Source organism: Bos indicus, chromosome 13 (assembly GCF_029378745.1).
Source record: "Bos indicus isolate NIAB-ARS_2022 breed Sahiwal x Tharparkar chromosome 13, NIAB-ARS_B.indTharparkar_mat_pri_1.0, whole genome shotgun sequence".
In the NCBI taxonomy this organism is placed as follows: domain Eukaryota; kingdom Metazoa; phylum Chordata; class Mammalia; order Artiodactyla; family Bovidae; genus Bos; species Bos indicus.
The window spans coordinates 52,541,622-52,564,612 of NC_091772.1; the positions used below are offsets into that span (position 1 = coordinate 52,541,622).

Consider the following 22,991-nt stretch of genomic DNA (forward strand, 5'->3'; position numbering starts at 1 on the left):
AAATTTAAAATACACTAGAAGGAACCAATAGCAGAATAACTGACTGAGCTGGAAGATAGAGTGGTGGAAATAACTGAAGCAGAACAGAATAAAGAAAAAAGAATGAAAAGAAATGAGGACAGTCTCAGAGACCTCTGGTACAATATTAAATGCACCAACGTTCGACTTATAGGGGTCCCAGAGAAGAAGAGAAAAAGAAAGGGTATGAGAAAATATTTGAGGAATTATAGTTGAAAAATTCCTTAACATGGGAAAGGAAATAGCCACCCAAGTCCAGGAAGCCCAGAGAGTCCCATACAGGATAAATCCAAAAAGAGCAACATGCCAAGACACATATTAATCAAACTAACAAAAATTAAGCACAAATAAAAAATATTAAAAGCAGCAAGGGAAAAGCAACAAATAACATACAAGGGAATCCCCATAAGGTTAAAAGCTTGATTTTTCAGCAGAAACTCTGCAGGCCATAAAGGAGTGGCAGGATATGCTTAAAGTGATGAAAGGAAACGCCTACAACCAACAATACTCTACCCAGCAAAGATCTCATTGAGATTTGACAGAGAAATCAGAATCTTTACAGACAAGCAAAAATTAAGTGAATTCAGCACCACCAAACCAGCTTTACAACAAATGCTAAAGGAACTTCTCTACACAGGAAACAGAAAGAAAAGACCTACAAAAACAAATCCAAGGCACTTGCCCTTTGCAGTGGCCCACACTCTGTCTGTGGAGTGTGCTTCTCTCTGAGTCTGAATAAAACCATTTCTTACCTAAAAAAACAAAACAAAACAAAAAAACCACACCCAAATCAATAAAGTTAATGGTAATAGGAGCATACATATCAATAGGTACCTTAAATGTAAATGGAGTAAATGCTCCAACCAAAAGACACAGACTGGCTGAACGGATTGAAAAAAACAAGACTCATATATATGTACTGTCTAAAAGAGACCCACTTCAGATCTAGGGACACATACAGACTGAAAGTCAGGGGCTGGAAAAAGATATACCATGCAAGTAGAAATCAAAAGAAAGTGGAAGTAGCAATATTAATATCAGATTAAATAGACTTCAAAATAAAGACTGTTACAAAAGACAAGGAAGGAGACTACATAATGATCAAAGGATCAATCCAAAAAGATATAACAATTATAAATATATAATATGCACCAACATGTGAGCACCTCAATAATAAGGCAAAGCTATTACCTATAAAAGAGGAAATAGACAGTAACACAATAATAGTAGGGGACTTTAATATCCCACTCACAACAATGGACAGATCATCTGGACAGAAAATTAATAAGGAAACACTAGCCTTAAATGACACATCGGACGTGACAGACCTAATTGATATTTATAGGGCATTCCATCCAAAAACAGCAGAATACACTTCTTTCTCAAGTGCATAGGAAACATTCTCCAGGATAGAGCACATCTTGGGTCACAAATCAAGCCTTGGTAAATTTAAGAAAATTGAAATTGTATCAAGCATTTTTTTCTGACCACAATGCTATGAGATTAGATATCAGTTACAGGGGAAAAAAAACTGTAAAAAATACAAACACATGGAGGTTAAAAAATATACTTCTTAATAGCCAAGAGATCACTGAAGAAATCAAGGAGGAAATAAAAAAATACCTTCAAACAAATGACCATGAAAACATGCCAACTCAAAACCTATGGGATGCAGTAAAAGCAATGCTAAGAGAGAAGTTTATAGTAATACAAGTCTACCACAAAAAATGAGAAAAACATCAAATAACCAACCTAACCTTACGTTTAAAGCAACTAGAAAAAGAAGAAAAAAAGAAATATAAATATCAGAGCAGAAATAAATGGGAGAGAAATGAAGGAAAACATAACAAAGATCAATAAAACTGAAAGCTGGTTCTTTGAGAAGATAAACAAAATTAATAAGCCATTAATTAGACAGACTCATCAAGAAAAAAGGGGAGAAGATTCAAATTAATAAAATCAGAAGTGAAAAAGAAGTTACAACAGACAATGCAGAAATAAAAAGGATCATAAGAGATTACTATGTGCAACTATATGCCAATAAAATGAACAGCCTGGAAGAAATGGACAAGTTCTTAGCAATGTACAACCTTCTAAGACTGAACCAGGAAGAATTAGAAAATATGAACAGACCAATCACAAGCACTGAAATTGAAACTGTGATAAAAAACCTATGCAGAGAAAGCTTTTGACAAAACTAATTGCTCATTTATTATTAAAAAAACTCTCCAGAAAATTGGCATAGAAGGAACATACCTCAACATAATAAAGGCCACATATGACAAACCCACAGAAAACATTGTTCTCAACAGTGAAAAACCGAAAGCATATCTTCCTAAGATCAGAAACAAGACAAGTGCTCTCAGTTCAGTTCAGTTCAGTTTAGTCACTCAGTTGTGTCCAACTCTTTGCGAACTCATGAATCGCAGCATGCCAGGCCTCCATGTCCATCACCAACTCCTGGAGTCTATTCAAACTCATGTCCATCGAGTCGGTAATGCCATCCAGCCATCTCATCCTCTGTCATCCCCTTCTCCTCCTGCCCCCAATTCCTCCCAGGATCAGGGTCTTTTCCAGTGAGTCAACTCTTTGCATGAGGTGACCAAAGTATTGGAGTTTTAGCTTTAGCATCAGTCCTTCCAATGAACACCCAGGACTGATCTCCTTTAGAATGGACTGGTTGGATCTCCTTGGAGTCCAAGGGACTCTCAAGAGTCTTCTCCAACACCACAGTTCAAAAGCATCAATTCTTTTTTTTTTTTTTTTTAAAGCATCAATTCTTCAGCACTCAGGTTTCTTTATAGTCCAACTCTCACATCCATACATGACCACTGGAAAAACCATAGCCTTGACTAGACGGACCTTTGTTGGCAAAGTAATGTCTCTGCTTTTCAATATGCTATCTAGGTTGGTCATAACCTTTCTTCCAAGGAGTAAGCGTCTTTTAATTTCATGGCTGCAGTCACCATCTGCAGTGATTTTGGAGCCCCCCAAAAATAAAGTCTGACACTGTTTCCACTGTTTCTCCATCTATTTCCCATGAAGTGATGGGACCAGATGCCATGATTTTTGTTTTCTGAATGTTGAGCTTTAAGCCAACTTTTTCACTCTCCTCTTTCACTTTCATCAAGAGGCTTTTTAGTTCCTCTTCACTTTCTGCCATAAAGGTGGTGTCATCTGCATATCTGAGGTTATTGATATTTCTCCCGACAATCTTGATTCCAGCTTGTGTTTCTTCCAGCCCAGCGTTTCTCATGATGTACTCTGCATATAAGTTAAATAAGCAGGGTGACAATATACAGCCTTGACGTACTCCTTTTCCTATTTGGAACCAGATACCACTACTTAAACATACTATTTAAACATATAGTTTTGGAAGTGACTACTATTTAAACATAGTTTTGGAAGTCCTAGTCACAGAAATCAGAGAAGAAAAAGAAATAAAAGAAATCCAGATTGGAAAAGAAGAAGTAAAACTCTCACTGTTTGGAGATGACATGATACTATACAAAGAAAATCCATCAAAATGCTCACCAAAATGCCAAAACCACCAAAAATCCCACCAAAAATGCTACCAAAAAACTACTGGAGCTAATCAATGAATTTAGTAATGTAACAGAATATAAAATCAATACATAGAAATCACTTGCATTTGGATACACTAACAATAAAAAATCAGAAAGAGAAATTAAAGAAACAGTCCCATTCACCATTGCAACAAAAGAATAAAATACCTCAGAATAAACCTACCTAAAGAGACAAAAGACCTGTATGCAGAAAACTGTAAGACACTGATGAAATAAAGATGACAGAAATAGATGGTGAGGTATACCATGCTCTTGGATTGAAAGAATCAATATTGTCAAAATGATTATATTACCAAATGCAATCTACAGATTCAATGCAATTTTTATCAAATTACCAATGGCACTTTTCACAGAACCAGAACAAAAAATTTCAAAATGTGTATGGAAACACAAAAGACCCCAAATAACCAAAGCAATCTTGAGAAAGAAAGATGGAGGGAGGAATCAACCTCCCTGACTTCAGATTATTCTACAAAGCTACAGTCATTAAGACAACATAGTACTGGCACAAAAACAGAAATAATCAATAGAACAAGATAGCCCAAAGATAAACCCACACACATGGACACCTTATTTTTCACAAAGGAGGCAAGAATATACAATGGAGAAAAGACAGCCTCTTCAACAAGTGGTGCTGGGAAAACTGCACAGCTGCATGGAAAAGAATTAAATTAGAACACTTCCTAACACCAGACACAAAAATAAAATGGATTAAAGACTTAAATGTAAGTCCAGAAACTCTGAAGGTCTTAGAAGAAAATATAGATAGTATACTCTTTGACATAAATCACAGCAAGATTCTCTCTGACCCACCTCCTAGATTAATGGAAATAAAACCAAAAACAAACAAACAAACATAAACATTAAACATATAAACATAAACAAATAAACAAAAATAAACAATTGCACTCATCTCACACGCTAGTAATGAACCGTGAACTTCCAGATGTTCAAGCTGGTTTTAGAAAAGGCGGAGGAACCAGAGATCAAATTGCCAACATCTGCTGGATTATGGAAAAAGCAAGAGAGTTTCAGAAAAACATCTATTTCTGCTTTATTGACTATGCAAAAGCCTTTGACTGTGTGGATCACAATAAACTGTGGAAAATTCTGAAAGAGATGGGAATACCAGGCCACCTGACCTGCCTCTTGAGAAACCTATATGCAGGTCAGGAAGCAACAGTTAGAACTAGACATGGAACAACAGACTGGTTCCAAATAGGAAAAGGAGTACGTCAAGGCTGTATATTGTCACCCTGCTTATTTAACGTATATGCAGAGTACATCATGAGAAACCCTGGACTGGAAGAAACACAAGCTGGAATCAAGATTGCCAGGAGAAATATCAATAACCTCAATCTCACATTAGGTCAAATAATATTAAAGTAGTGATCAGAGTAAATAATATTTGAAGATATCTGTGAAAAATGAAATGCAGCATGAATTATAATTCCTATTAGTGATAATATCAAGGGTACTACATATAACACTACACTATCACTCTACATTCATTTAAAAATACATTTATTTATTTGGCTGAGCCAGGTCTTAGTTGTGGCATGCAGGATCTTTCTCTAGTTGTGGTGCTTGGACTCTGGAGAGTGCAGGTTCAGTAGTTGTGGTGGTGGGCTTAGTTCCTCTGTGCATGTGAGATCTTAGTTTTCCAACCAGTGATCAAATCCATGTCCCCTGGATTGCAAGGCAGAGTCTTAACCACTGGACCACCAGGGCAGTCCCTCACTTTACATTCATAATGATAGGAAACACTAAGTTTCAGTTAAAGGTCATTGAGAATAAAGAAGGGATTTTTTTATTTTCCTCATCCAGGTTCATGGTACTGATTTCTACTGATGGATACCTGGAGCTCTGTTTAGGACCCCTGAACTGGAGTTTTTATAGGCCTAGGAAAGTGACATTCAAATCATCCAGCCTCACACTGAACACTAATATATGCTTCATAACAACTCGAAGGAACAAGATGGTTTAACTTCTCTCAATTGTCCAAGAGTCTGGTTAGGGAACTATTCAAGGGTCCAGACTGAACTTCCCTATTCTCAGGTAATATCAGTAAGAGATGCCTTAATAAGAACTCAGAGTCCAGGAGAGCTCACCAAACTCACCAGAATACAATGACCTGAAACAGTGATGATCACATTTCCTTGGCCTGAGTCATTTGGTACCATTCATCAATTCCTTTCATTCTTTTGACAGCCACACAGCTTGATATCATGAGCAGATGTTGTTTGTCAGACTGGACTCAGATTTGTGCAGAATTTAGGTATGGAAATAATGTTGTAGTTGCCCTCAAGGAAATTAATATTTTCTGGGATGAAAATTAGATTATCAGAGATTAGACTAAGATGGCACATATCCTTTCCTGCCCTCAATTTCCTAAAGTAACGGAAAACATAGCTTTGAGAAATGGTAAATCTCCCACTTTTTCTCTACTAGAAAGAGCAATATTTGGAAGAAAAAAAATGGTGTGAATGGCAAGAGCAGTGTGTAACTTGGGACTAGGGAGTCTATGAAGGCAAGATGGTGCTGTTCTCTGGTTTTGATTCTGGAGATGCAGGAGTTTGTCACATTAATATTAATATTGATAATTATATTATCAATTATAATATCAATTAGCTATATTATTAACAGCCTTTTATTGACACAGAACTTTTCATGTGTTCAAGTTTCTTACACATTTATTTTCTAATTTAAATCTTTTCACCTCGCAACAGTAGAGAATGCCCTGCCTAAAGGAATGCAGAACAAAGCCTGTTCTTGGTCCCCAAGATTAGAACCACTGCATTCTTTCCCTTGGGCTGGGAGAATACCTTGCACGCTTTTGGAAGGATTAGGTACATAAATCACAGACAACCTAGTTAGTGGTTTTAAATTTGTGTGTATCATCTGAAGGAGCCTGTTAAATATGCTTTCTGGGGACCCAGTCCTGAAATTTGGATTCAGCAAGTCTGGAGTGACGTAAGTCTGCATTTTTAACAAGTGCTCCATGTCCACTTGTGTCTTGTGCTTTAGGCATGTGACTGAAATTTGGAAAATCGGCCTGAACTTTCCTTTTAGGGTCACACTTACTAGGTTGAGATAATTTGTCTCTAATTACTATCCTGCTCAGGGGAGTTCAAGCCTGGGCTACACTATTCGAAAACAAAGGTCAGAGCAAAGAACAAGATCACCTAGGAAAAAACAACGAGGAAACTTGATTAATACAGATTAATAACCGCACAGGCTCCGAGACTGAAGAAGCCAGGCACATACACACCATCTCCTATGCATTGTGTGGTGTTCATTAACGTCTTTAGTGTCGGACATACGATTGTTCAGTGAGAATGGATGAAAAGAATAACAAATACGAGGACACAAAAACATTAAGACATATTCTCCAGTATTGTTTTCAACTTGCTATTAAATTTAGGTCACCGTTTGATAGAAATGAAACCTCATATTCGCCTTTAATGTTATTTTCAAGTTTCAACATAAATACGGTGAATGAAAGTAAAGCAATAGACAAAGCAGCTCTCTGCCGCATCAGTGGGTACCGGAAGAAGTGAGCCCAAGAGGATGCCAGCGGAGGAAAACCATCAGGTTAGCTGTTTTGGTTGGAGGAAATAAGGATACCGCCCAACATCCCTGCCGGGCCGGAAACAGGGGCCCTGGGCCGCTCCAGCTTCCGGCGTCACTTCTCCGCGACTTCCTGCGAATGACATGGCTGCCCTCAGCCGTGTCCGCTGGCTGACCCGAGTGAGGCCCGGGACACGCAACGGCAGGCGGGAGGGCGGCGGGTTTGTACCGGGCTCACGGAAGTATTCGGGGCCTGAGGCGCCCAGATCCGACTTAAAAGGCTTGTGTGTCTGTTGCAGGCACTGGTCGCCGCTCCGAATCCCGGAGCATGGAGGAGCCTGTGTACCTCAACCGTGGCGCAAGCCTCCTCGCGGACCCAGGTAAGCGCAGGCCCGGCTCCAGTCTCGCTCAGTCCCCTGACATCTCCTTTCCTGGTCATGCCCTCCACCCCGCCCCAGAACCCCTTTCCTCGCCCCAGCTCTAGCTCTGCTGCCCCTGCTTGCAGGGCGAGGACGTGAGGGTGGAGGGCGCCTTTCCCGTGACTATGCTGCCAGGAGACGGCGTGGGGCCTGAGCTGATGCACGCTGTCAAGGAGGTGTTCAAGGTGAGTGCCCTGGGGCGTGACAGGGACGATTGCTTAAGTTGCAAAGGATTTACTCGATTCTGATCCTGTGGTGTTTGGCACCTGTTCTTGAAGGCTGCCTCTGTCCCAGTGGAGTTCCAGGAGCATCACCTGAGCGAGGTGCAGAATATGGCATCTGAGGAGAAGCTGGAGCAGGTGCTGAGTTCCATGAAGGAGAACAAAGTGGCCATCATTGGTATGTGTGCCGAATAAATGCACATTAAGCTTCCCTCAGCACACACTAATACATTAACTGAACTGAGTTCTCACCTCTGATTGGTGACCATTAGTGGGAACCCAGTTGGAAACCCAGGAGCTAAGAGATCATGTGCCTCATGCTCTATGCAAGAAGGCTTTATGAATTTGTAGTCTGTCATGGGGCTACGTCGTGGGTCATGGTGCTCAGTCCCGTCAGACTCTTTGCTTGGACTGTAGCTCGCCAGGCTCTTCTGTCCATGGAATTTTCCAGGCAAGAATATTGGAATGGGTTGCCATTTCCTTCTCTAGGGAAGTGGTCATCAAGTCTTGTTAATTGTGTCTTCAGAAATGCCATTTCTAGCTGCCTCTTTTCTGTCTTTCCTTCTGCTTTCCTACAGTAACTGCCTCATTAGACTTTTTGGCTTTCAGTTCTGCCCCTACAGTCCATCCTGTACAGCTCTTCTCTTGGAAAGACCACCATGACTTTGCCAGTCCCAGCCCTAGGGTAGGAAAGTAAGTTCGTTATGAGTTTTTCTGCCTCAGCTTTTCTGCCTTTGTTTATGCAACATGTGTTCTGTTCTTTGGTCACTCCAGGCTGTGTTAGTTTCCAAATAATGTGTATTGTCTTGACTTTTGCTGTTCCTTCTGCCCACAGTATTCTCCTTTTGGTTCCTCCTGTCAGAATCTTCCTTACTCACTGTATTAGTTTCTGAATGCTGCCACACATTACTATAAACTTGGTGGCTTAAAATAATAGAAATTTTATTCTTTCCCAGTTCTGGAGGCCAGAATCCCAAAATTAAGGTGTTGGCAGAGCTTCGCCTAAAGACTTGAGAAGAATCTTCCCTAGCCTCTTCCAGCTTCTCTGGTGGCTCCTGGTAGCTACTGACATTCCTCAGTGTTTCTTGACTTGCAGACGTGTCACTTCAGTCTCTGCCTCTGTCTTGATATGGTTTTCTCCACTCTGTGTCTGTGTATCTGTTTCTCCTTCTTTTCTTGTAAAGGACTTGTTACTGGGTTTAGAACCTACAAGGATCCAGTGTGAATCCATCTCAAGATCCTTTACTTATTATCTCTGCAGACACTGTCTTAACAAATAAAGTCACATTTACAGGTTCTGGGAGTTAAAACATGGACATATCATTTTGAGGATCACTATTTAACCTGGTACACTCACTCAGACTAAGGTCTGGCTGAAGTGCCAGATGTTCTATGATACTTCCTGGTACCACCAGATCCCTCTGTGCATCCCTTTCTTCTCTGCGCTCCTGTGCACGTTGGTAATACCTCTCCCACGGTATTTATCATGTCCTTCCTATGACTTTCTTCCCCCAGTGCATTGTTTGCCCTTGAAGACAGGAGTTTGTGTTGTTTTTTGGTTGGTATTCCTAGTGCCTGACACATGATATGTGTTGGTTGAAAAGATGTCACATATGTAGACACAGAAACATCAAGAAAGGTCACAGATCTAAGTTGTTTCTCAACCTATTTAATCCAGGCCCTTTGAGAACATGAGAAAATTTTTTTCTGTTCTCCTCTTAGGTTATTTTGAAGTTTCAACATATATCTGGTGACTAGAAATGAAACAGTGGACACAATGTTTCTGGTTTTAACTACATTATTCTCCTTTGCCCCTTGCCTCCAAAGGCATTTAAGGGTCACTTATTTGGGAGTGTGAGGTGGGAGTGTGGGTTGCATTATGTCACTGAGGGGACACCACTCCGAGTTTCCTTGAACTTGGCCTGTGCTTGATTCTCCCCCCACAACCTCTACTTTGTTTATGCAGGAAAGATCCACACCCCAATGGAGTATAAAGGGGAGCTAGCCTCCTATGATATGCGGCTGAGGTAGGTGATGGGAGGCTATTGGTGAGGGGGTACTGGGGCACCAGGCACAGTGTTTATGGCTCTGCCCTATCCCCAGGCGGAAGTTGGACTTGTTTGCCAATGTGGTCCATGTGAAGTCACTTCCTGGGTACAAGACTCGACACAACAATCTAGATTTGGTGATTATTCGAGAGCAGACAGAAGGGGAGTACAGTTCTCTGGAACACGAGGTGAGATCCTAGAAACTGTGGGAAGCAGGGGTGAAGAGGGGAGAGAGGCTTAGCTCCTTCTTCCCTTCTTTCCAGTGTCACCCAGCTGCTTCTCTCTTATGCAGAGTGCGAGGGGTGTGATTGAGTGCTTGAAGATTGTCACTCGAACCAAATCACAGCGGATTGCAAAGTTCGCCTTTGACTATGCCACTAAGAAGGGGCGGGGCAAGGTCACGGCTGTCCACAAGGCCAATATCATGTGAGGGACATAACTTTGCATGGGGTAGGGTCCTGGGAAGGTAGCCCCCAGCACTCTCCCAGCTGAATCTGTTCCCTTTGGCCCATGAACAGGAAACTGGGGGATGGGTTGTTCCTGCAGTGCTGTGAGGAAGTTGCTGAACTGTATCCCAAGATCAAGTTTGAGAAAATGATCATAGACAACTGCTGCATGCAGGTAAGGCCCTCCCAGTGTCTCTGTTCTCAGTGAGAAGCAAGGCAAGGAGTTGGATTTATGTCTCTTCTCCATGCCCCCAGCTGGTGCAGAATCCTTACCAGTTTGACGTGCTGGTGATGCCCAATCTCTATGGGAACATTATTGACAATCTGGCTGCTGGCCTGGTTGGGGGAGCTGGTGTGGTCCCTGGTGAGAGCTACAGTGCAGAGTACGCAGTGTTTGAGACGGTGAGTGAGGTCATCTCCTCCCTCAGCCTTCTTGTGTGCCCTTCATCTGACCTCATATCCCCCATAGCTCTCCACCAGTGCATCCCCCTGGCCTGCTCATGACCGTGGCCTGCTCTTGTCCCCCCACCCCTTGCATCTTCTCAGTGTTCCTCGCCTGACCTTTCATGTAATACCCTTTCCTGGCCTCAGATTCTGCAGAATGTCTGCTGCTAGTGACTCTGGCCTGCTCATCTGTCCACAGGGTGCCCGGCATCCATTTGCCCAGGCAGTGGGCAGGAATATAGCCAACCCCACAGCCATGCTGCTGTCAGCTTCCAACATGCTGCGGCATCTCAAGTAGGTCACTGCCAGGCTAGGATGGTGGCTGGGTGGTTTGGGAAGCATGGGTGGGGAAATCAGGAAGATGACGTGGGGGTAATTTAGTTTCTGTCCACATTGGCAGTCTCGAGCATCACTCCAACATGATTGCAGAGGCAGTGAAGAAGGTGATTAAAGTTGGCAAGGTAAGTTTAGAAAGGCTGTGGGGTTTAGGGTCTTGGGCACAAATTTCTGGGAACCTGAGTTGGGGCCTCCTTTCCCTCCAGGTCCCCAGAGCTTCTGCTCTTCCCCCAATCCTGTCAGGGCTGTCTCATTCTCTTGATCATGTTTGCCTCTTAGTTTCCCATCTGCTATTTCCTCTTTCATCCACTGGCAGAACTTGTAGCTTCCTATCTAGCGTGGGGGGAGATGGAGCAGCAGAGGGAGATAGCTGACAGGATGAGGCACCACTTTCTCCACACCTGGAAGCCTATCCTTATCTGCCACCCCTGCAGTTAGGTATCTTCCTTCTGTCTGACTTGCATTTCCCATCTCACTCATGCTGAGCTTAACCTGCTGAGGCTGCAGCAGAGCATGAATCGTGGCTCTGGCCCTCAGAAGACAGGAGCGCACAGGTTTGTGCTTTCCCAAACCTGGCTGCCTCCTTGCATCTCTGCTGCATCGCATCTTGTTTTCCTGGCCTTGTCACCCTCTTTGGATTCCATTTCCATCACATTGCCCTGCCCCTCACCTTCATGGGCTCTCTTCTCTTCTTCACCACGGTTATTGCCGGTGGTGGCTGTAGGTACGGACTCGAGACATGGGCGGCTACAGCACCACAACCGACTTCATCAAGTCTGTCATCGGCCACCTGCACCCCTATGGGGGCTAGAGCCCTTTATTCCCTCCAACCTCACAAGGACCATACACCTCCCTTCAGTACTGTGGACCAGAGAAGAGCCCTATACTTCTAGACCATAATTACCTTCTGGGCAGAGCCTAGGTTGTTGGGAGCTGGCTTCCTTAGGGAACAGTTAGGTGGTGGGGGGTTAGGGATGGGGCCCAGGCCACAGAGATGATAACAATTCTCCCCTACAGGTTCGAACTTCTGACATGGGTGGTTATGCCACCTGCCAAGACTTCACTGAGGCTGTCATTGGTGCCCTGTCCAACCCATAGGTCCCACCCACACCCATGTTAAGATGTCCAATAAAACATGGTATGACTCTTTGTGAATTTGTTTTTATTTTTATTGGGCTCTAGGGAATGGGATGGGGAATATCTGTGTTAAGTTATGCCCCACTAGGGTCCATTCTAACTTTCCTGGGATAGCTTTCGGAGCTTTTTCTTTTTCTTGGAGCCGCTGCTCTTACTGGCAGCAGCCTCTTCAGGTCCGCTGCTGAGTGGCTCCTCCTTGGGAGACAATTTCCGCTTTTTCTTGGGGACCCTCTTGTTTTCTGACTCATCAGGGTCAGTAACTGGTTCCTCTTTGGGAAAAGATTTCTTCCTCTTGGGAAGACTTCCAGTACCAGCTGTCTCTTCAAGATCACTACTAACTAGCTCTTCCTTGGAAAAAGATTTCTTTTTCTTGGGTTTGGAAAAAGACACAGAAGCGTCTTCCATTCCATTCTCCTGAAGAACCTCCTGGGGCTTTTGCTTTTTCTTCTTTTTGGGTCTTTCACTTGTCTCCTGATGGCAGAAAGAGAAAAATGGGCATGAAGTGTCATCTGTTTTATTAGAATTCCAGCTGTTAAGTACTCAGGGAAGAAAGACTAGTGATAATGGCATTAAAACTGCTCACTGTTTCTGGGATGATTTTTAATGGAATGGCTCTAGCTTTGGAAATCCATGTCAAAAAAAGGTAGAACACACAAATATCCTTAGGTAATTTACAGAAGAACCTCACCATGCTGGTCACAAAAAAGAATCATGATGCCAAGTTCCAGAGGGGACCCTGAAACACTGGCACTGCTGACACTCCTAGGGAGAATGATTCTACCATAGCAGCACATTGGAGTCCTCCCTGTTCCCCATTCCCAGTATGAGCTGCTATCATCTCTAGATACATCTGAGAATAAGCAGAGCAGTTTGCACTACCCCTGATTAAGAACTTCTGGAAGGCAGCAGAGGCAGAACACACTTGCCCAGGGAATGAACAGGTGTTGCTACAAACCAGCTCTCTGGGCTCTTGAATGAGTTCTCTCAGCACCTATCTCCTTCCTATAGAATCAAGAGGTAGACTTCAAGACTTCAATTCAATCCATAAGCATGTACTCTAGACCCTGACTTGAGATGCTGTATTTTCTGTTCTGCTGTTTTCTGTCCTACAACCTAAGATCTTTACCTAGGGCTGAGGGCTGACAGTTTACTACTGACCTCACACTCCTCCGGGGCACTGCTATTTTCTGAAGAAGCCAGGGCAATCGCAGCCAGCCTTTTCTTTTCCTTCTTCAAGCGTTTCTTCTCCTGTTTCTCGAGCTTCCTAGTAATCTCAGCAGCCGCTTCCTCTGCCTGGCCAAAGAAAGATGCTGAAAATGCTTGAAGACTTCTGGTTCCCTAGGTCTCTCTCATGGTTTTGTTGGATCAGGCTCATTAAATCAGTTTTTTTGCCTCCACACTACATGGTCAGGGTAAGACAGTTCATCACCTCCAACAGCCAGCTCTTATTCTACCCCACCTGACCTGACCCAAACTGACCTGAACCATTGCCTCCTTCATGACATCCAGATTCTTTCGGGGAATCTCTCCAGTCTCATAGAAGGACAGCCGCTCCTCAACTTGTTCTCGAAGCTTCTCCCCAAAAACACTGGTGGGCACCTCTGGATGTGTTTATATAAGTAAATAAAGCACATCAGCCCCCAGAAGGACAAACTACTAGTTCAACCTCCAGTATTCCATCTACCCTCAGCTTTACTCAGACCCAAAGTATCAACACTCACTAGGTGAACTGCTGTTGACGAAAAATACTGCCATCATTGTAGAAGCTGCTAGGGTAGTCAGCCTCCCCACCCTCCCAACTGCCCACTCCCCCACCCATACCAGAGAAGCAATCGATTCGTGAGGCAATACTGCATTTGTTTGCCAGGTATCGGGAGATGCGACCTTTGTTCTTGGCAGCTGCTCGGCCAATGAAGGTAGAGTGGAAAATGAGTCCGTATTTTGGGGTGTTACCCCTTGTCTTCAAGGCTCTGGGAGAAGAATATTCAGCGGAGACTTTTAAGATCAGAAACTTCAACGGTGTTAGCTAAGGCAGTGCCTCCCTTCCCTTTCCCCGCAGTTTCCAGAGTGAGCCTCAGGCCAGGTTGGGTTGCTACCCCACCTCATGCCAACCCACCGCTCCCAGAGGCAGAGGGAAGGCATCCAATGTCGCTGACCTGGAAACTTGGTCCCTTTGCTGGGCCCAGGGAATCACTCAGACACCAGGACTGGCCATCACCCCCATAGCAGAGGCCTGTATAGGTCAGGGAGCCCTGGTCAACCATCACTGTGATCCCCAAACAAGCAAGTGGGCACCAGAAGTGGCACCTGAGTGTGAGCAGGTGCCCTCACTGGTACCTGAACAGGGCCTTTTCAGCCCCAAGGATCTGCACTGTGGATGCTGGATACTTGGCCAGATTGGTGAGACTGCCAGCGTGAGCAATGAGACGTGCACCTACCTAGAGAAAAAGTCAGGGAGTCAATGAAGCTGGAATTGCCAACGTACCAATTGTATAACTTGCTTCAACCTCCTTCCCCATCAAGTTCAACTGGGGAAGATATGATAGGTCACGAAATACAACAACAATATGACGAATATACATGGTAATCCCATAATCCCCCATCTTTTGGTTTCCCATGACGCACCGCTTCCCCAATCAGGGCAGACAGGCTGGGGGCTACTTGGCTCATCTTGGATCGCAAGTAAGTGTGTAGACTTTGGCGGTACTCTGACAAAGACACCACACGACTGGAGAAGCTCTCGATGTTTATCAAGTCAATGGCTGATATGTCCATGCCTAAAGAATGTCAAGTGTGAATGCAGAAGCCCAATATTTAGAGCCCCATACCTTATTTTCACTGCTAGGCTCTGTACTGACCCATGGAAGACCGTGAGGCATCCAGAATAGCCTTAGCCTTGGCTGCATCCATTGTCAGCTCCTCCAGCTTCTCCAACTTTTCTTCATTAAGCTCCTTCCGGTTTCCAATGAACTGAGCAAGGCGGCAGTACGTAGCATTGTCATTGATGATCTTTACCAGCTCAGGAAAGTGATACCCATACCACTCCCTGCAAAGAACCACAATCACTCCCTGGCCCAGCTGCCATGCCTCAAAGCTACACTCAGCCCTCTCCATATCTACTTTATGCCTGGAGGAAATGGGAACAAATCAGATCCAAAAACCTCCATGTCTCCCCATTCACAATGCAGACCAGGTAAAGGGCCTGCCTGGGCTGAGGTGTATATGGGGTGGGTTTACTCTGCCTCCTCTTTCTATACAGTCAGTGTAAGAACACAGCCTGTGGTAAGCATCAGGAGGCCCAGCTCTACCAGTCCTGATTTTAGTATTCAAAATTAGCTAACCCACAGACCCAAGACCTTGTTTCTCAGGTCACCCCTGCACTTTACCTGACACGCATGGAGAAGGTATTGATATCCTTATCCAGCTGGTCCAGGAGGCTAATAGACTGGATAATCATGTTGTCCACTCGGTTCACATTAAACTTAACTTTCGCACGAGAATAGCTGTGTCCCAGCCCCAGTTGGGCTTTACAAGCAGACAAATCGGTCAGACCTTTCACCAGGTTGTGGAAGTGCAGACGAACTCCTAGAAGAGGGTGAGACTGTGAGTAAGGAAAGGCTCTGAGCTAGTTCCTGCACACACAGGCACCAGACAAGCAGGAGGGCTTCTAAAAAGCAACCTGCTAGGTTTCCAGAACCACCCCCACCCCCAGATTTCAAAACTGTCTCACCTCGAAGGATCTCGGCTATGACACCTCCAGTCTGGCAGTTGTACCCTAACTCCTCTTGTATAGCCGCACCTATCTTGGGGTCCCCAACTCCCAGAAGTACTTTCTTCTTTTTGGGTGGCAGGTGAGTCTCCAAGAGCAGGCGGAGGTCCTCATGAACAACACCTCAAGGCAAAGAACAGAGCTCCCACTAACATGCTGAAGGATGTTTAAATCGTAAAAAAGCAACTACTGATCAGTGAGACTGATCTTACATTGGTCTTGCAGAGCATGCTAAGATGGCCTGTGCCTACAGACCTCCTCTTACTCAGAGGCTTTGCTCAGAGACATGGAGACATCAGTGATTAAACTCACTCAGGGGATTGACAGACTCAAGTCATCACTGCAAAGCCAGCATCAACCATAGGAGAACAGAACTCAGGCCCAATAACGTAAATGTAAAATATATTACTGAAAGCTTGAAACACACCCTGGAGCACAATGGATGTATTTAGTACCAGATCTGCCTTCTGGGACTAAAACTCTTTCTCCAGGCTTTTGGCATCAAAATTGCCCTTTGCAATCAACTGAACAAACTAGCAGAGAACCACATTTGATTGGATCTACCATTATACCAGCCCCTCAACCCCAGCCTGATTTCACTTAAAAATCATTTATTACTACAGTGCCCACAAGAAATAAAGCCTACATCCTAGGTTGTTAAAGGGTTAACAGTAGCAAGAACTACATCTCGGCTCATCTCCCTACAATATTTAGTGGCCAACTCACTCACCTTCAGACACAGCGTTGGCATTTTCCAAGGCAACTTGGGACGAGGAAAAGGGACAAAAGGCCACAAGACGAACGATGTTGTGGAATTTGCCCAGGTTCAGCACGCACTCCTCCACCTGGGGGGAGAAAGATGAGTGATTTTCTTCCCTCCCTCTTGCCTCTAGGGCGCAGTAAAGCAGCAGCAGCTCTAGGACCTGAACGCACTTCTAGGACCAACCGAACACTAAAAACGGACAGATCATGGGTCCTAAATCCAGGTTCCGCTTAATCGGTACGGGGTGGAGTCTGGGAAGCTTACTTTTTAATGCTTCTAACGCAATTCTAATCACGAATGCAGGTAAAGACCCCCTGCTTTGGAACTGTCGGGCCCAGCGCACCTCCCAACGCGCGGCGGGCCACGTGGGAGCGCGCGGTGCATGCTGGGGCACGCGCGGCCCGAGGGGCTGCGGAGCCGCCGGCTAGCCCACCATGTCCACCCACCTGCGGCAGCAGAAGGCTGATCTCCTCCACCTCCTTCAGCGCCAGAAGCGCGTAGCCGACCGCGTGCTCGAAAAGCACGTGCAGCAGCACCTGAAAAGGGAGCCGGAACGCCAGAGTAAGCGCCTATCTCACGTTTGCCTAGCCCCGTCCCCGGGGAAGGCCCTGGTCCCGGCCCACGCTCCAGCCCAAACCCAGGCCTAAACCACGGCCTCCACCTGGCCCGCAACCTACAACCACTCCTCACCATGGCGCTCACTCCTGGTCCGGCTCGCACTGCGGCGAGCGCGCTCTGGCGCGCGGAACCAGGCTCCGGAGGCCACGCCCCCGCCTCGTCTGCCAATCAGGGGCCGGGGACGGTACCTTCTGTCGGGAGGGGTCGCCCGGGGTGGTACGGCCCGCAGGCGGGAATGGGGCGCGAGCGCCGGCAAGTCTTCCTTTTCCGATCTGTGCTGCGGCGTGGTTGCTTGGTACGCGCCGGCAGGAACGGGCCCTGCAGGCTGCAAAACGGTTTGGAAAGGCGCTTTTCTGGCTAACTGTCCATTCACTCTTGTTTTCGTCCTGTAAATTACAGGCAGCAGAGCTTGGTGGGATCCGGGCTGGAGGCCCCCGCACTTTTCGCGGCGACACTTCAGAGCAAAAACTGTTGCGGAGCCCAGTCTCCGCAGCGTTAGGCATCTCAGGACCTAGGCCCGCCCCCGCCCCCAGGATACCAGGATCCCCTGCTTCCCCACCCAGCAATAGGGGTCTACCTCTCCTGGGCCAGGGTTCTGCGCGGGCTTTCCTCATCACTGGGGCGGAAGCTGGGCCTGGGGCGCGCTGGCGCGGACTTTGAAGTCGTGATTCCCATTGCCTGACTTCGTGCTTTTCAGTTATATTTTATTTTTAAAAATAAGGGCTTCAGGCGCTGAAGTAGGAAAGAAAGATGATCCTGTCTTTTTTCGGTTCGGTTTATTGTTCCCTGCTTTGGCAGAACCTTTCTTTTGCGGGGCCACGTGTCACTCGCCCTGGGGCACTTCCCAACTTCTTAGTACCCCGTTAGTTCCAAGTGAACGGGAGCTGCTGTCGTGTCCTCTGGGCAGCTTTAAGGCACTCAGGAGACTGTTTTGAAATTATTGATAGTTTTGTTTAATAATGTCTGAGTTACAAGTCCAAAACCTGGTTACCCCAAAATGGTATATATATGTTGGTAAATTTAAAAATAAATCATCTTAAGGGGATTTTTACAACTTAAATTCCCACAACTAGCGTGCATTTATAAATTCAAGCTATTTTCTTAAGCCAGTTCAGTTATTTGACAAGATTCGAGTATTGAGCTCTTAAAATCTGGATTAAATTTAATAGATTAAATTTTAATCATAAATCTTAAAATCTCAGTCTTAATATTGCTTACAAATGTGCTTACATTTTGTTGCCTGTATCCACTTAGAATCATGAGTTCAGACTCCATCTCATGTTTTTAAAATGGAATTGGATTAGTTACTCCATCTCATGTTTTAAAATGGAATTGCAAAATTAATCTGTTACATGAGAATGTTAATGCATTATAAATGCCAAATTAAATAGAAGTTTCCAAAATGTACTGGAAAATATTACTGCTATGGCTGATTTACTTGATTACTTCTATACTTAATCCTAAATATTCCTGGGGTTACAGGTGCTTGTCTGCTAAAGTAGGGAATTTCAGAGGAGAGGTTGGAATCCATTAATCGGTTTGCAGAATTAATTTATAGACATTCTTGGCCAGCATTAAAAAAGTAGGATGAAAAAATAAGGAAATAATAGTCCATCACATAGAGTAAGGAGTATTGATTTGTTAAAATTTTTGTTTTAAACATGTATATATACATATGTGTAAATATACATATATACATGTATATACAAATATATACATATATATACACCATGTATATGTTATGTATATGCACATTTCTGTGGATTATGTACTAAAAGCCTGAGAGTCACTGAGTTGAAAGTTTACCTCATGGCTTTAGATAGATTTGAGTCCTCTGGTTATAAAGGAACTGTGTTAAAGCAGTTTGCTAACTTAGAGGGGTAGCTGAAGAAAAGTGCACTTCAACTGCTACTGCTAAGTCACTTCAGTCGTGTCCGACTCTGTGCGACCCCATAGATGGCAGCCCAACAGGCTCCTCTGTCCCTGGGATTCTCCAGGCAAGAACACTGGATTGGGTTGCCATTTCCTTCTCCAATGCATGAAAGTGAAAAGTGAAAGTGAAGTCGCTCAGTTGTGTCCAACTCTTAGTGACCCCATGGACTGTAGCCAACCAGGCTCCTCCGTCCATGGGATTTTCCAGGCAAGAGTATTGGAGTAGGGTGCCATTGCCTTCTCCCAACACTCCTTTATCTCCCTCTCTTTGCTAAATTATCTCCCCTTGTGCTTCATAATCCTGACCTCCATGGGCATCTTTGCAGTATGTGATGTCAAAGATGATATCTCCTTTGCCTTTGAGCTGTTTGTTAAATTCACTGAATTTGGGGATAATTTTTTAAGTAGCAGTAAATATGAATCAGAGTCAGCAAACCTGGGTTCAGATCTGAGCTCTGCTGCTTACAACATGACCTTAAGTTAATCACCCAACTTTCCTAAGCTTGCTTTCTTTTTTTTTTTCAGAATGAAGATGGAGGATTCATTCATCCCTCAACATACATTTTACTGAACATAGGCCAGGTGTGACACAGGTGTGGTACCTGGCATGTAGTAGGAATTCAATGAATATTGGTGGGCTTTTTTTTTTAATCTCTTTTATCAGTGAATAGTGATAATTTTTTATCACATTATTTCATTTTACCTATTCTCAGTTGAGTCCCAGTTCTCCCATCACTTCTCATAGAATCTATTAAAACCCCAATCTTTATAAACCCAACTACTCTGATTCATTTCTAACATTAACTTACACACATAGACAGAGCACTTCTAAAACTAAGTTTAGTTTCACATGGTAAAACAGTTACGCATTCTGTTTTTCAACTTCCAGTGGCAGTAGATAGACGGTTTACTGGTTAAATGTTGTTGAAACCTGAAAATATGTTCAATATATATATAAACCTGCCAGTTTATATACTGAACATATTTTATATACTGAACATATATACTGCTCCTCCATCCATGGGATTTTCCAGGCAAAAGTACTGGAGTGGGTTGCCATTTCCTTCTCCAGAGGATCTTCCCAACCCAGGGATCAAACCCAGGTCTCCTGCATTGTAAGCAGATGCTTCACCGTCTGAGCCACCACGGAAGACAGCTAACCTGCCAGTTATTGGTATCTCGGTTGTTTTTTTATTTAAATAGGGTTGCTAAGAATCTTTCAGGTTTCCTCTGTCTTCTTCAGGTCTTTTCAAAATGGCAGTGGGATTTGTGGGAGCACTCTTATACCCTAGTTGCAGGGGAAGAGGGGGGATTTCTCAGTTCTCTGTGCTTAGGATCTGGTGCTGTGTCTTGGGACACCATCAATCCCTGCTATAAAATGGCTGCTTTGGACTGGTCCCTGGACCTGTATACTTTTATCCTCTGAGCCACACTGATCTTAGCCAGATACTTGAAATCTCTGAGCTGTATCTTCTTATGTCAGGCCTCTATTGGTGGAAATACTCCTCACTAAGGCATGTGTGGTCTTTGGGGTCACCTGTCTGCCGTGTATAGGCTGGGAGGACCACGCTTATTACCAGAGGAACTTTTATCCTAACCCTTTGCTCATGAAGGACATCCCTGGTGTCTCAGACAGTAAAGAATCTACCTGCAATGCAAGAGATCTGGGTTTGATCCCTGGGTTGGGAAGATCCCCTGGAGAAGGGAATGGCCACCCACTCCTCATGAATGCTCTGTAAGCTTTCCTCTGCTGCACTGACCATTGCATCAGGTTGAGTGTGGGACCGATAGAGCAGGGGTCAGCAAACCATGACCCTGGGGACCAAATCTGGCCTGTGGCTTATTTTTGTAGGACCTCAGAGCTAAGAATGATTTTCGCATTTTTAAAGGGTTTTAAGTTTTTGGGGAGTGTGTGCAGAGGCTATATATGTGGCCCACAAAGTCTCAAATATTTATTATCTGACAATTTATGCAAAAGGATTGCTAGTCCCTATTCTGAGATCAGACGAGATTGGGTGTTTTCAGGGTCGTATGGCTGTCCCTGTTCTTGGAGGTAGGCAGTTTCATCTGTGCCATGTTTGGGGAGCATGGCAGAAGTGAACAGATAATGGTATTTGTAGAAATGAAAAACTCGTTGAAATTTAAAAGAAATGCATTGACTCGTTAGCAAATAGGCATGGCTTACGAGAGTATTAGTGAACTGGAAGATCTAACCAAATAATTTATTGAGAATGCAACAAGGTTAGGAGATGTCTAGCCTAGAAAGCCTAGAAAGCAGGAAGGATATTAGTGAGGGTTCTCTTCAGAGAAACAGAAGCAATAGGGTATAGCTATAGATTTTCCTGTGGTCATGTATGGATGTGAGAGTTGGACCGTGAAGAAAGCTGAGCGCCGAGGAATTGATGCTTTTGAACTGTGGTGTTGGAGAAGACTCTTAAGAGTCCCTTGGACTGCAAGAAGATCTAACCAGTCCATTCTGAAAGAGATCAGCCCTGGGATTTCTTTGGAGGGAATGATGCTGAAGCTGAAACTCCAGTACTTTGGCCACCTCATGCGAAGAGTTGACTCATTGGAAAAGACTCTGATGCTGGGAGGGATTGGGGACAGGAGGAGAAGGGGACGACAGAGGATGAGATGGCTGGATGGCATCACCGACTCGATGGACGTGAGTCTGAATGAACTCCGGGAGTTGGTGATGGACAGGGAGGCCTGGGGTGCTGCGATTCATGGGGTTGCAAAGAGTCGGACACGACTGAGTGACTGAACTGAACTGATAGATACAATGAATGGGGCTTCCCTGGTGGCTCAGAATGGAGTAAAGAATTTGCCTACAGTGCAGGAAACAGCCGGTTTGATCCCTGGAGAATCAAAGGATCGGGAAGATCCCCTGGAGGAGGGCATGGCAACCCACTCCAGTATTCTTGCCTGGATAATCCCCTGGGCATAGGAGCCTGGTTGGCTACTGTCTATAGGGTCACAAAGAGTCAGATGTGACTGAAGCGACTTAGCATGCACGCACATAGATAGATATAGATAAGAGGAAATTTATTATAGGAAATGGCTCCCATGTTTGTGGAAGCCCGGAAGTTCCTGTCTGCCATCTGTGGGCAGGAGACCCAGGGAAACTGATGATGTTAATTCAGTTTGAACCCAAAGGCCTGAGAATGGGGTTGAGGGCAGCTGATGTAGGCCCAAGTCTGATACTGAAAGCCTGAGAACCCAGAGTGTCCGAGGGACAGGAGGAAATGGATGTCTCAGCTCAAGCAGAGATAGAACTAATTTGCCCTTCCTTCACCTTTTTGTTCTGTTCTTGTTCTCAGTGAATTGGTTGATGACCATCCATGTTTGGGAGGGCCATCTGCTCTACTCAGTTTACCAACTGATGCTAATCTCTTCCAGGAACACCCTCACAAACACAACTAGAAACAGTGTTTTACCAGCTATCTGGGGGTCCCTTAGTCTAGCTGAGTTGACAACGTAAAATTAACCATCATCAGGAGGAACAGTATTTGAAGAGCTGGTGGATGCAGTTTCCCCAGAACTGATGAAAAACATTGAGCCAGAGGTACGGGAATGCGTCTCAAACAGGATAAAGAAGTCCAGGTTTGTACCCTTGTAAGAAACCAGCAAAACACCAAGAACCAAGAGACGGTCTTGAAAGCATATTTTAAATAATTCAAATT

General features: G+C 44.5%; 2 protein-coding genes, 1 long non-coding RNA gene and 5 other non-coding genes across 10 annotated transcripts; 2 read left to right on the top strand and 6 right to left on the bottom strand.

Moving 5' to 3' along the window:
- Positions 1-7,206: 7,206 nt before the first annotated feature.
- IDH3B (isocitrate dehydrogenase (NAD(+)) 3 non-catalytic subunit beta) lies at positions 7,207-12,244 on the top strand. Of its 3 annotated transcripts, XR_002181980.2 has the most exons (13): positions 7,207-7,355; positions 7,475-7,555; positions 7,681-7,779; positions 7,873-7,993; positions 9,782-9,842; positions 9,919-10,051; positions 10,156-10,289; positions 10,382-10,484; positions 10,565-10,711; positions 10,953-11,047; positions 11,154-11,214; positions 11,814-12,011; positions 12,107-12,244. XR_002181980.2 is itself a non-coding variant. In XM_019971981.2 (12 exons), the coding sequence occupies exons 1-12, from the start codon at positions 7,320-7,322 to the stop codon at positions 11,898-11,900; spliced, it is 1,158 nt and encodes a 385-aa protein (XP_019827540.1). In that variant the 5' UTR covers positions 7,207-7,319; the 3' UTR covers positions 11,901-12,244. The 3 variants fall into 3 exon arrangements, 2 of the variants coding, with proteins under 2 accessions (XP_019827540.1, XP_019827541.1); XM_019971981.2 differs by having other exon boundaries at positions 11,814-12,244; XM_019971982.2 differs by lacking the exon at positions 11,814-12,011.
- On the bottom strand, positions 12,231-17,524 carry NOP56 (NOP56 ribonucleoprotein). The gene is made up of 12 exons (XM_019971979.2): positions 17,449-17,524; positions 17,205-17,294; positions 16,726-16,840; positions 15,957-16,118; positions 15,613-15,811; positions 15,085-15,272; positions 14,852-15,003; positions 14,564-14,664; positions 14,048-14,196; positions 13,706-13,827; positions 13,385-13,519; positions 12,231-12,697 (listed from the first exon to the last, which is right to left on the bottom strand). The coding sequence occupies exons 1-12, from the start codon at positions 17,449-17,451 to the stop codon at positions 12,323-12,325; spliced, it is 1,791 nt and encodes a 596-aa protein (XP_019827538.2). The 5' UTR covers positions 17,452-17,524; the 3' UTR covers positions 12,231-12,322.
- On the bottom strand, positions 13,589-13,660 carry LOC139186727 (small nucleolar RNA SNORD57). The gene has a single exon (XR_011570393.1). It is a non-coding gene; the product is annotated as a small nucleolar RNA SNORD57 (small nucleolar RNA).
- Positions 13,919-13,989, bottom strand: LOC139186728 (small nucleolar RNA SNORD56). Its single transcript, XR_011570394.1, has one exon. It is a non-coding gene; the product is annotated as a small nucleolar RNA SNORD56 (small nucleolar RNA).
- On the bottom strand, positions 14,415-14,500 carry LOC139186677 (small nucleolar RNA SNORD86). Its single transcript, XR_011570352.1, has one exon. It is a non-coding gene; the product is annotated as a small nucleolar RNA SNORD86 (small nucleolar RNA).
- LOC139186666 (small nucleolar RNA SNORA51) lies at positions 15,390-15,525 on the bottom strand. Its single transcript, XR_011570342.1, has one exon. It is a non-coding gene; the product is annotated as a small nucleolar RNA SNORA51 (small nucleolar RNA).
- Positions 16,270-16,341, bottom strand: LOC139186682 (small nucleolar RNA SNORD110). Its single transcript, XR_011570356.1, has one exon. It is a non-coding gene; the product is annotated as a small nucleolar RNA SNORD110 (small nucleolar RNA).
- Positions 17,525-17,595: 71 nt separating the features above from the next.
- On the top strand, positions 17,596-20,086 carry LOC109567215 (uncharacterized). The gene is made up of 2 exons (XR_002181981.2): positions 17,596-17,711; positions 19,834-20,086. It is a non-coding gene; the product is annotated as an uncharacterized lncRNA (long non-coding RNA).
- The last annotated feature ends 2,905 nt before the right edge of the window (positions 20,087-22,991 follow it).

What these genes read in the sequence shown, in the direction of transcription:
- IDH3B (XM_019971981.2), top strand. Translation starts at nt 7,320, where the DNA reads ATGGCTGCCCTCAGCCGTGTCCGCTGGCTGACCCGA. An exon ending in GTCCACAAGGCCAATATCAT is followed by an intron (nt 10,290 to 10,381) that starts GTGAGGGACATA and finishes GCCCATGAACAG; the next exon opens with GAAACTGGGGGATGGGTTGT. An exon ending in TAGACAACTGCTGCATGCAG is followed by an intron (nt 10,485 to 10,564) that starts GTAAGGCCCTCC and finishes CCATGCCCCCAG; the next exon opens with CTGGTGCAGAATCCTTACCA.
- NOP56 (XM_019971979.2), bottom strand. An exon ending in CATAGCCGAGATCCTTCGAG is followed by an intron (nt 15,812 to 15,956) that starts GTGAGACAGTTT and finishes ACCCTCTTCTAG; the next exon opens with GAGTTCGTCTGCACTTCCAC. An exon ending in CTGCCCTGATTGGGGAAGCG is followed by an intron (nt 14,665 to 14,851) that starts GTGCGTCATGGG and finishes CTTTTTCTCTAG; the next exon opens with GTAGGTGCACGTCTCATTGC.